This window comes from Palaemon carinicauda, chromosome 11 (genome assembly GCF_036898095.1).
Source record: "Palaemon carinicauda isolate YSFRI2023 chromosome 11, ASM3689809v2, whole genome shotgun sequence".
Lineage (NCBI taxonomy): Eukaryota > Metazoa > Arthropoda > Malacostraca > Decapoda > Palaemonidae > Palaemon > Palaemon carinicauda.
This window is the reverse complement of record NC_090735.1, coordinates 19,461,991-19,474,546: the sequence shown is the minus strand read 5'-3', so window position 1 is coordinate 19,474,546 and position 12,556 is coordinate 19,461,991. Positions and strand designations below refer to the sequence as shown.

Genomic DNA, 12,556 nt, shown 5'->3' with positions numbered 1-12,556 from the left:
AACTTCTGTAACTTTTTCTTTTTTCATCAGGGAAATCCCAGATGGTCTGAGCTTCGGGAACTTGGCTTTGGATGGTGGGTTCGAAATAACACATTGCTGTCAAAAATTATTTGCAAGGTAAATCAAGATGTGGTTTTTATTAAATTTATTAGTATATTGTTTAAGAAATGAATGAGAACAAAATATGTGTATTGTTACATGACTAGTGAAATGTAATAGTACATGCATACAGTTATAATTCCTCTTTGCTCCAAAAATGCTTTTATAAGACTTAACCTAATTTTCTGTAACCATTATGACTTGTTTTTGTACCATTATGACTTGTTTTTGTTTGCTAATTAGAGTCTTGCCAAATTTTACCAGTCCGTGTCCTTATATTTTTATTCCAGTCACTAACTTTCAAAATGTTTTTTACATGATAAGTACAGTATTAGAATTTGCTAGTCTGTGCAGGTTTTTTCTTAAACTGCTTTATAATTTGCTTTGGATCTAAACATTGCCAGAAATATTCTAATAATATTATTTCTGTGAAGGTAGCCTGTATGATATTTGAAATTTGTGCTACTGGGTTGTTGTTATAACATGAAGTATGTATAGTTTTATCATTGATGCATACTTATGGGCCTCTGCAACCTTCACCATGGCTTCCAAAAGCCATTTGCCAGTAAAATGGCCCAGATTGCTCTTACTCCCGAGCCTTTACACCCTTCACCATGGCTTCCAAAAGCCATTTGCCACTAAAATGGTCCGTGTATAAAATTCACTTACCTGAATGTTTATTTATTTCACAGGTTGCTAAGGCCGCATTCCTTATGAAGAATAACCCATTAGATGCAGCAATATATTATCTGGCAATGAAAAAGAAGAGCTTAGTATGGGGTTTATTCCGGTCAATAAATGACAAGCGAATGACGGAATTCTTCTCCAACAACTTCTCTGAAGAACGATGGCGCAAAGCAGCCTTAAAGAATGCTTTTGCTCTTTTGGGTAAACAACGCTTCGAGCATGCTGCAGCATTCTTTCTCTTAGCTGGTGCTTTAAAAGATGCCCTTGAGGTATAGTATACTGTATTTTTATATCTCCACGACTATTTGCATTTTGTTCTTAAGTATTTGTGATTCAGTACTATGAGTTCTTAAAAATATTAGTAATTATTTTTTTATTATCATCTCAAAGCAATGTGTGATGTTTAGATATATTTAGTCAAACAAGTATTAGCAAATTATGAGTACTAGTTTTCTATCAAGATTTTCACAGGTGTTGATTCTTCTTTTCTCATTTTCAATCTATAGGTGGTACTTAATAAACTTCAAGATGAACAGATGGCACTTGTAATAATACGGCTTTATGAGGGAGAGCTTGAAGCAGTACCTCCAACTCTGTGCAAGCTCTTGTATACTGTAAGTTTATTTAATGTCTTCAGTGTAGTATATCAATAATAAAAGTTCATAGTTCATTTAATGTTTTCTCTGTAGTATACTAATAATAAAAGTTAATTTTATTTTAGTGTTGAGGTTTTCAACAGTCAAATATTAGACTAATTCTTTACCTTCATCTTTTCAGAGAATTTTGGGAAAAGATGAGGAAGGGGAGAATATGAATATGATGAAGGTTCATCCAAACCCCTTCATTCGTTCTGTAGCCTATTGGATGATAAAGGATTACGGAAATTCTTTGAACACGCTTTTGCAAACGGATGTAACCCTTGGAATTCATCATGCTGATTACACTAGCAATAAGACCTCATCCAGAGGTGTTAGTGCAGGTGATTTGATTTGATTTTCATTGTTTATTATCTGTATACTTATTGTTTGCCTTTCGAAACTATCCAGACCCATATTTTTATTCCTTATCCGAGAACCTTTATGCATGATGAAATTAAAGATATGCTAGAGATTTATAAAAGTTAAAAAGCAATACAAGATAATGATGAGGAGAGTGATTACAGTTGTTTATCTTTTGCGGAGTGGATAACGATTTGACACATCAAGTCGGTGATGATTGTTTGATCTTAATTTTTTAAAATTCTTTTGTTATTCATAGAAGGCCTGCAAGCCATCTCTTGTGGTAGATAAAGTCAGACTTGCACTAGCCTGACTTCCATACTTGGGTCTCATGGTTTAATTACATAGTGTTCCTTCAGTAAGAGTTTTGAATGTTCACTGCTCCTTACAGAGTCGTATTCTTCTTGGAGACTCGAATTCTTTTAATCTACATTATTCTGCAGCTAAAACCTTGCATTTCTTCATACATAGTCACTGTATTAGTCATCTAAATTGCAAGGCAGAAGACTGAAAGTATGCAATATAAATCCCTATAGCCCTCCTCTTGCTTTAGATAAGCACCCTTAACTAATGTTTTTTCTTTGGAAGTTAGCATTTCAGATCGTAACAATGTTATTTAAATCACAGTATTGCCCTTGCCTTGATTCACTGAGGGAAAGCAGATACTGAACTTCTAGGAACAATTCCCATGCACACACAACATAGTACTGTAATTGCTAAGAATATCATAGGAAGACATTTTAATGCACAATGATAAGCAAACAATCTGGAAGAGGTTTTTTTAGTAGCCGGCGACTGAAGAAACTGAGGAAACAAAGAGAATGGTGCATCAGTCACCACTTACTGCTTGAATACTCGTTCCTCTACCAAGTCCATATGTTTATTGAAGGGAAGGAAATGGGAAAATTTTGAGAATTTAAAATTTTACAGGTAAAGGTCAGCTAAACCAAGCCTCTAGAGAAGAAGCAACATGAACATCGTGTGAGCATAGAAATAAGAAATTTCATTATGAAGTGTCTGTTATTGTTTAAAAATGACTCATGAGCAGCAAAGAAAAGGGACAGATTGTTGTTCTTGTTGCACATTATTCTAGAGACCCACCATATATGCATATGATCAATGCCCAAGACACCTATTCACACAAGCAAGAACCAGGGAGTGCTAGGAAATAGCTATTGATGACTCAAAGGGTATGCCTATAGAGCCACCAAACTCTCTCCTTATCTCACAAGGATGATGAGATTGTGAAGATCACTTGAAACTGTTGGGCTCTTGGCATTCAGATTGCTTGTCAAAGACATTTCTATTACATTAACAAGTTTGTGTAGTCTTATTGTTACAATTATCTGGATAAGAAAGTATTTTTAAGTTGCCAAAACTTGAACTTTATTTTTTTAAACCTGTCACTTGGGTATTATTTTTCCTTTCAGCTGATCCAAGTGTCTTCAATTTCTATATTTACTTGAGAACCCATCCTCTACTTATTCGTCAGTGCATAGCCAACAGTGCAAAGGATCCTGTGTCATTTATCGCATCTCGGTAAGTGTCTGAAACAAATAGGACATAAGAACACCTAATTTTGGTGAATGTTTGGAATGATAGGAAATAAAAGTGCCTCCTGTCTTTTCCTTATGCTTTTAAACAACACATTTTATAAATGTTCTTATATCTTCACATCAAACTACAACTGTCTTGATTTTGTATGCAGTTGATACTATAGATCCTTATGTAAGAAATATCTATGTATCTTACTAACCTTGTAATTTCTCTTAGAACCTTTGATAAAGTTTTATTTTTTAAATACTTTTTTACTAGTTGTATATTTTCAGAGCATTTGCTTCAGAATTTAGGTCTTAATTTAAATTTATTACAAAAAGGGTTTTAGTAAAGTATGGCATAAGTTTATGGCTAGTGAATGATTGGTGTGCTAAGAAATTTAAGCTTTTATCTTCAGGTTTGGATCAGGTCAAGATACTCTCGACAAGAAGAGTGTTTATGAAAGCAGCATGACACCGTTGGAAAGGCAACTATACTTCACAACTGCCCATGCTCATTTGCGCACTGGGTGCCCAACATTGGCCTTAGAAGTTCTTTCTAAATTACCCGATAATGTGATCGATCCAGAAAACCCAGAGACAGGAGGTATGAAAGCAGTACTTTTACATGAAAATTAGTTTTGATTTGTTAAGAATAAAGATGTATTACAATTACCTGTTCTAGTGAAGCACATATTACCTTTGTATTATTTTGAAATACTTAAAAAAAATTCTTGACCATATCTAAGACTTAGGAAAGTTGCACAAAAATTATATTAGGTTTTTAGTACTGTATATGATGATTAAATTTTTACATTTCATCTTGCTCACATGAAACTTGAAGTTACCTCTTATTAGCATTAGGATTTGATTCTTATTAAATTGCTTGGTAATTTTACTATTGTGAGAGCTTTGTCCTTAGACAATCATAAAACTTGAGAAATTGAGTAGAATTTTATAAATTTGAAACATCAAAAGGTTTTGAAACTTATAGAACTGTGACAATATTTGAAAGCAGAATTATGCCATTTTAGGAAGACTGAAGAGCTCTTTGTAGCCTAATGCGTAACTGTAGGCCTATTGACAAAAGTTTTACCGTCATCCTTTTAGTAATATTTAATTTTCAATATTAAACTTACCCGATAATCATGTAGCTGTCAACTCTGTTGCCAGCTACATGATTATCGGGTAAGTATATTCAAAAATTTATTTTACTAATGAAAATAACATGTTATTGAATGTGATACTATTCTAAGATCATTGAACAGTTGTGATCTATAATTTACTCCATTAGATCTTTTGGGGAGTCCATCTAAGGAACAGAAACCTGCACTGGGGCTGATACATACAGGAACATTGGATGGTGGTGATCTTTTCAGTAAAAGTACAGGTGGTAGAGCAACAGACTTATTTGGCTCTGATACTGGAGGTAAGTTTAGTCCACAATGAAAAGGCTCAACTTGAAGGAGGTTGTCTTTGTTATTAATTTTTTTTGGTACTTGTTAAAAAAAATGGTATACAATTTTTTTTCAGCATCTTTCACAAATATAGACATGTATTGTAGATCAAGTTATATAATTTTTCAGGAAGGTGGAATGTGTCATGAAGTCTGCCTTATAGTGTGGTTAATTCTTAGGTTTTTATACCTCAGGTGGATTTGATTGGTCTTCGCCACCATCAATGCAGACTAAGGTTGATGATGGTCTCGACCTTGATTTCTCAATAGGAGCGGATGAAGAAGAAGAAGAGGAAGAAGAACCAATTCCTCCCAAAAAAGACATCGTGCCATCTGGCACTGATTATGATGAAAGTATGTGTGGTGTGGTGTTTTAACCACATGAGTTGCTGTTAGATAATGGATGCAATAAAACAAAATTTTAGCTCAATGTTAAAGTAGAACCTTGCAACAACGATCCCATTTATAACAGAGATTGGATACAACAAACATCCAGGTAACCAGAGTTGTGTCTGGGTGTCATTGTAAGGGTCACTGTAAGAATAAGTATGTAGTCCCAAAATATTTATATGTATTAATTGTATATTTATTTACATACAGGTAATAGAATAATTTTTACCTTATTATTATATTGGCATATCTTCATATTAAAGTCTTTGAATAAAAGTTTTACAGGCATAGCAATAAAATCACCTTTTTTTGTGTAAATGTATTCATTCATTATTTAGTTCTTTCTTTCATTAGTAGTGATTGGTGGTGAAACATAAAAAAAAAAAAAAATTGGTTGCCCTTTTGGGCATCGGATATAGGAAAAAATGGTGTAGAGTCAGCTTTGCTTCATTTATCTTGAATTTCTGAGTAAAACAACATTTACAATAACATCGTCTTTACATAACTGAAACATAGTTTTTACACACAGTTTTGTAATTTAAGAATCATGTTATGCTACAGTTATGAGATAAATCAATTAAAATTTTCATTAATTTCTAACCTAACCTTAAATGATAGTTTTAAATATGATTTTTTATGATATTGTTTGATTCAAATCATTGGAAAAGAAGTAGTAGTATTTCTGAGATTGCCCGCTAGTGTTTACCGGTGCTGTACTCGTTTTGATTTGGTACGTGTTTGCCGCTATGTTCGTCTTGAGAGTTTCATGTAATTTACATTCCGTAATCATGTTATTCAAGGGTGAAAAACGAAAGCGTGTTGATATCAGCTGCTTGTTTTAATGTTACCCCAGTTGTTGGGCCTGTATAGTAGTCCTGTATACAATTTAGTATGGTTTTGCTTAATGTTTCAAGACATATTTTTTATTAAATGGAGAATTGGCAATAACGTACAGCCCATCCCCCTAATAGTCTGTGATTGCAAGGTTCTACTGTACATTTTCTTTTTAATGGAAACGAAAGAAAATTTTTTAATTATGATAGGGAAGAGATTTTCTGTCAGGAGTTGTGCTTATCAAACCAACTGCCACTTAGATTTTTTTATTTTCAAATTTTCCAGTATATTCTAGTTATGTAAATACATGATTGTATAGAAACCTATACAGTATGTGTTTGAAATATTGTCTGTTAGGTTTAAAAGTCTGTAGAGAAGCCTAGAAAGCATGACAAATATTCGATAAATTGTGTTTTTATGCTAGCGATCATCAACAGTTTTATATGGCTTTGTCAACTAATAGGTTAAATTATTTATTTGTTAATTAAATGTATATTGTTTACATTTTTTCATGCTTTATTAAGTACATAAATATATTTTTTTTTAATAGCATTGATGAGGTTCAGCATTCAATTATTAACAAAGCAGGATTTAAAAATTAACTAGGTTAAACCTTTTTTGTGGGATGAGTTCTAGATGTTTTAAAAGGATTGAAGACTATTCGACTATTCTAGATATACTAACTTCCTAGTGCTCATATTTTTTAGGTTAATTCTTGCAATGGATAAGAGTTTCTTTTATCGACTACTTAAGGAAAAAATTTTTTCCTATTTTTCCTATATGAGCCTATTACAGTAGTACCACAGTTTACAAGCTTAAGTCTTTCTTGTAGAAAACTCGCACCCTAAAATACTCATATTCTAAAACCATTTTTCCATAGGAAATAAAGCAAATTCACTTGTGTTACATAAGTTCATAAGCAAGCATATACACTTGATTTTAAAGCTTTGCAATTGTAGATATTGAACAATATAATCTGTAATATCAGAAATTGATAAGAATTAATAATTCACAATGAAAGATATAGATAATTTAGAAATTAACTCGTACTTTACTTTAAAAAGAATCATACCTGGTGTGAGCAAGACCAGAGATGAGGAAAATCTCCCTTTATGAGCAGTTCTGGTAATATATCGGAAGTTCTCTCTCTTGAATGACGTTCACTATAACTTGATCTTTTAGCTCAACATTTATGAACACTTTGATGTTTTCCTTTCACAATTTTACATTCAGTTTTGACAAAGAACCTATCTAGAGTAGACTGTTTTGTCTTTTCTTCAAAATGGCATAGAAAAGGAGTAAAAGTCATGTGAACACTACGTGGGTGGCGTATGGGCACCACGTGACTGATTTTGTAACTCTCATTAGTACTTATCCACAAAAAATGCCCATTTGCCATGGAATTTTTGCTAGCACTCTGATGCATTACTCATAACTCAATTCAAATTTATATGCTCGTATTTAAAGTTACTTATAATCTGAGTTATTACTGTGTACAGTATAAGAAAAATTTTATTTTTGTTAAGTAAGGGAGTTGATGGAAATTTATCTTTTTTAATCTATCATATTATATTTGTAAAGACTGTAATTCATATAAGATTTGTAAAGACTGCAATTTAAAGTTTTGAATAAGTAAAGTATTCTATTTGACAGATAGATTTTAGATTTTTTACCAGATAAATCCTTTCAGCCAACTGTCGGAGAGTTAAGTGTTTTGACTTGATGTTTTAGGTTGAATTACTTGATGATAACACACTGCTTGGATCCCAGCAAGTTTGACTCGGTTTTACAACCAACTGGTGACCGCGATTGTAGCATTGAATCCAAATGAAATATCATCTCTCGAGTCACTATTAGTTGGATCATTAATTAACTTCTTAATTATTACAGGTCTTAGCTCCTAGCTTCCTTTGCGACTGCTGCACCTTAATCTATCATTCAAAATGTCCTGGGCTTAATCCCATTGTGAGGTAGAAATTTATTTCTTTACTTTGCATTTAATCACTTTGTTGATTTCTATAATAATACTGTAATTGTTTTTATCAATAGCTTCATCGGATCCTGGTCATAGAAATTTGGATATAATGGCACAGCAACTGAAGTTTGTGTCCTGCCTGAAAATGATGATGGAAGAATTGGCAACATTGGCAACTGGTTGTGAAGTGGATGGTGGAACACTTCGCTATCAGTTATATGTTTGGATTGAGAGAGAAGTTGAAGCCTTGAAGGAAGTTTGCAATTACTGCAGTACACTTCATGTTAGTGGTGAGTTGTCTTTTGGAAGTTCCTGACAGTAGTTTATGCAAGTAGCTTTAGTTGGTGTATAGAATGCTTACAGTAGTCGATTGTAAACTTAGTTCTTTTTGTTGTTATTGTTTGTATTGAATACTTAAAACTAACTGCAAGTACTTAAGCAGCAGTTTGTATTTAATGTATTAAAAATTATTCAACTTTCGAAGTAAGCAAGTTGTTTGAAATCGAAGGTTAATAGTTAATTTTTTCCTACACATGTACAAACCTTTGTTTCTCATTACTAAGGGGAAAGTCTTCATTGAAACTGCAATGGCCGTTGAAATTGTTAAAAACGGTGTTAACGACGGGGTCAGTGTACATTAGTACCTTTGCCCACTCTTCTGTCAAAGATTCTTCACTTATGTCTTCGGTCATAGTGAGTACAGACGTACTGTTGCGTCTTATCCAAGGTTGTTTAATCATTTTCTTATACTTTTACTTTGAATGGTTGATTTTGGCTTTGTGCTATTGATGAGACAAAGGAGGAATTTTCATGCAGATGAAGAATGGACACCATCAGTTGATGGCTAAACGAACAATAGATTCGTACTCACCCTGCACATTAGCTGCATGATTGTTGGCTCTTATCCCCGTATGCCGAGTGTAGATAGGCACCTTTCTTTAAGGCAGCCGTTTTCTTGAGGAGCAAGAATGCTAAGTCTTTTTCTAGCATTATTCTTTGCAACGTCCATAACGATGCTTGGGAAACTATTTAGTACTTTACTCTTCTCATCATGTACGTTGTTCGTTGAAAAACTTCCGAGTGTACTGCCCTGGCCTATTCATTGGGGAATGGGTGTTATATTCCAGGAACAGGGAGAACATCCTTACAGACTGCTGACTACAAGGTAGGTCTATCAGCTAGGCCCTCATTATAATTATTTGAGGGAGCTTGTTAGTAAGACTTCTTCAGCGTCCCCAGTGCCAGTGACCCCAGTGGGACACCAGTGATATCAATCATGATCCCAGTAGTGATCCTAGCAGTGTGCCCAAAGCCAAGAAAGCACTTAAGAAGGCTTTTGCCCCTTTTGAAGGGAAATTCCTGAAGCTGGAAGGGTGATAGTAGGCTCTGGGACTTGTAAAACCTATGAGTTTTACCCCATTGCCTATCCCTTGTGATTGTAGCTTCAGTGCTATTTACCCCAATGCCTATCACCCGTGTGCCTGTGATTGAAGGGCTCATGGCCCTAACAAACCCTGTACCAGTGACTAGCTTAGTCCCTGTTTCTGTGTTATGGGTTCCATTTAGAGTGCCTACTCCTTCCCCTGTGACAATAACTCCCAATGGTGTGATTACCGTCAGAGTAACTTATGTTGTTTTCCCCTTGAGGGGGAGGTTTGTCGTCAATGATCGCTCGGACAACTTCTCTGCATGCAGAACCCTAAGTGAAAGCCGGTAAGAAGTAGAAATGGGTTTGCTCCTCTTCCTCCTCCCCTTCTGATACACATTCTGACCCTTCCTCCACTAAAAAGTAGAAAAATCCAGGAAGGCCTGTCATAGGTGTAAAAATGGGGCTCTTGAGTACATGTACACCACTATATTTTTGGAGAAGGTGGATGTTAGTCCTGTTTTATGGCCCCTTGCTCCTGGGTACCTGATTGCTGGCCTGACTACTCTGGTAGACAGTCTAGCAGGAGATGCATGGCCCCTTGGGGCTGAAGCTTGGGTGGCTGGCATAACTTCCTGTTAGCCAGGCTGATTGAAGATGCTCGGAGCTGTGCACTTCCCATTTGCTAGGTTTTGGAGGAGCTTGTGTGCCCTTTTATACCTTTTCTACCTTTTCTACTTAGACGTGAGTGATACTACTATCTCTGTTCAGAATACTTTGGTATCACGAATTGAGAAAATAGCATCTCTCAATTACATCGTTTCAGCTGGCAGCCACTGGTTGGTGCTGAGGTAACATAGCCCTATGCTTATGGCATAGGGTTAAGGTTACTCTCCGCCATGATCAATATAGTGAAGGATTCTTGTTATACCTTCTGTCTCTAGTTTGATCATTGCTAGAGATCTTTTTCTTCCTGATGACAACCAGCTTGGTCCTCCTTCGGCCCCTTATTACGTTGCTGGAACTCCTGTATTCGTTGAGCCAGGAATAGAGCTCCTGAGCAAAATGCCAACCATTCATCCCTTGCAATAGATGAGAATGCTCTGTATTCCTGTTCCTCCAAGGTACCGTACCTTGGCTCAGTACCAAAAGAAGCAGAGAACTCCGAGTAGGCTTGTGCCTTTATGGAAGTTCTTACACTTATTCGTGAGTACAGTACTGTACTACGAACTGGGCATGGCAACCATAACGTTAGCGTAAAGCAGGTCTTTAATTTAATCAGTACTTTGGTGCCACTCATAGGTCAAGCTTCTCTGGAGCGTCATGGTCGGATCTTGCTAGTTGTCCTCAGAGTGATTGATCAGATCTTTCAATTTGTAACGTATCTTCGTGGTTAGGACAGGTGCGTACTGCCTGACATTTTCAAACCACCCGCACATCATTTCACCTGGCCTTCGCTCCGTTTCCCTCCCTGCACAATGCCACTTCTCTTGCTGACTCTGTCTCTTTCTCTCAGTATCTTTCATTACTAAAGCATCTCCCAAAAGTGTCAAGTTACGTAAGACAGTGAATAGGAGTTCATATCCCTGTACAGCTCATTTTCTATACTGAATGCTACTCCTATGCCGTAAGGATTGCATCATGTGTCACAAAATTTTGAAATAACACAATTTTTTAATCATTTGAATCCTAAAGCATTTTTGGTTGCCAGTGCTCTTAGTAGATGACATACTCAAGCTTCTCAATTTAGAAAAGAACTTCTGACAGCTGTCATTCTAACTGACTTGTCTAGCCTAAGCCTCTTTGTCTCTCATAATATACATCTACCATACACCACCTTTGACTTTTCCTGTCCATCTAAATGCTCAGTTTAATAAATTTGTTTTCACTCTTTAGATCAGGAGAAGAAATTGTCACATTGACCTCCCCCTTCCCCTAGATGGACACTTTGGACATGCTATACATCAAAATTCCCTAGCTTCTTATGATTTATTGATTGACATCCTCTTCACCTAATTATTTTTACTGTTATGTGTTAAATTTTATATAGATGCAAGCTGTTCTACACCTTTTCCCTTTGGCAGATGAATCAGCTGAAGTATCATTAATTTATTTAGTTACCTAAATTATCTCATTTTGTAAAAGAAAGAAGAGCTCACAGTTATTAGAATATTGAATATGAAAATAGAACAACAGCAACTGTTAGATAGTCCAGAAAAACATGGAGAATGGAGATTAAAAATCTGTTCCAAAATAGAATATGGACAAAAACAAAAACTCGAAGTGTAAATAGATCTTGTTAAATACCTAATCCCTTAAAGATAAAATCACATTTGAAAATGTCAAGGATGGTATTGTATGATGATGATGTCGTGTTTTATAGAAAAAAAGAATACAGTTATTTACTTTAGGACAGTTATGCACGAAAGTTGTTAATGTCGAACAAAACTGAAGGTGAATGTGGTGAATCACAGTGGATAGGGGGATATGAAATCAGACCAGGTTGAGAAACTATGATTTCTCACTAAAATTCCTGAATGTTCCCACTTCAGTAGATTACTAGGTTGTGTCTGCTTTTTATAGATATAAAGTCTTATCAGGTGAATGTAGCTTTTGAATTCTTTAAACTATAAAACTGAGTACTGTATCGAAATAATGAACTGTAATACCATAGGATAAGTATTGCCAAATTTAATTTTTTTTATTTAAAACTGAAAATACATTTTGTTAATTACCATTTTAAGTTGCATCCATTATTAAGGTTTTATATTTAGTACTTTATTAGACCCTTACCATATTGATATTTAGATTTTCAAATATACAAGGATTTCAGTTGAACAAAATGTGTTTTTGAGTAAAAACCAGAAATGAAGGTGGTTCACAAAACGATTATTCATTAATACATTTATTAACAATCAGTTTCCATTAGTTTACTCAGAAAGAAAAGCATTTTAACCTAATGATTGAAAGAAGGTTATCCAGTGATTAACAGTACTGTAAACTGTATATCAGATTTCAGGTAGTCTTCTTACAGTGCTGCTTATAAGTTATTCAAAAATCTCAGGATATAAGGAAAATATATTTAAATTATACTTTATGCAAATAAAAAATACTATTCATAATGAATTAAATCTGGATAGTATTATTCAAGGAGTACTGTACTATGAAGTACTCAAGTCAGCTTTAATTAATTAATTCAACCCAGTGAAAAAATGA

General features: G+C 34.7%; 1 protein-coding gene across 5 annotated transcripts in view; it reads left to right on the top strand.

The window, feature by feature from the left end:
• The window catches only part of LOC137649990 (dmX-like protein 2), a 232,196-nt gene that overhangs the window by 125,534 nt on the left and 94,106 nt on the right, over nt 1–12,556 (top strand). For all 5 annotated transcript variants that reach the window (XM_068382995.1, XM_068382994.1, XM_068382993.1 and 2 more), the window contains exons 31-39: nt 31–117; nt 792–1,055; nt 1,293–1,400; nt 1,564–1,765; nt 3,215–3,323; nt 3,739–3,926; nt 4,614–4,748; nt 4,971–5,129; nt 8,049–8,264. In XM_068382995.1, the coding sequence (XP_068239096.1) occupies nt 31–117; nt 792–1,055; nt 1,293–1,400; nt 1,564–1,765; nt 3,215–3,323; nt 3,739–3,926; nt 4,614–4,748; nt 4,971–5,129; nt 8,049–8,264 (1,468 nt within the window). The remainder of the gene's footprint in view (nt 1–30; nt 118–791; nt 1,056–1,292; nt 1,401–1,563; nt 1,766–3,214; nt 3,324–3,738; nt 3,927–4,613; nt 4,749–4,970; nt 5,130–8,048; nt 8,265–12,556) is intronic.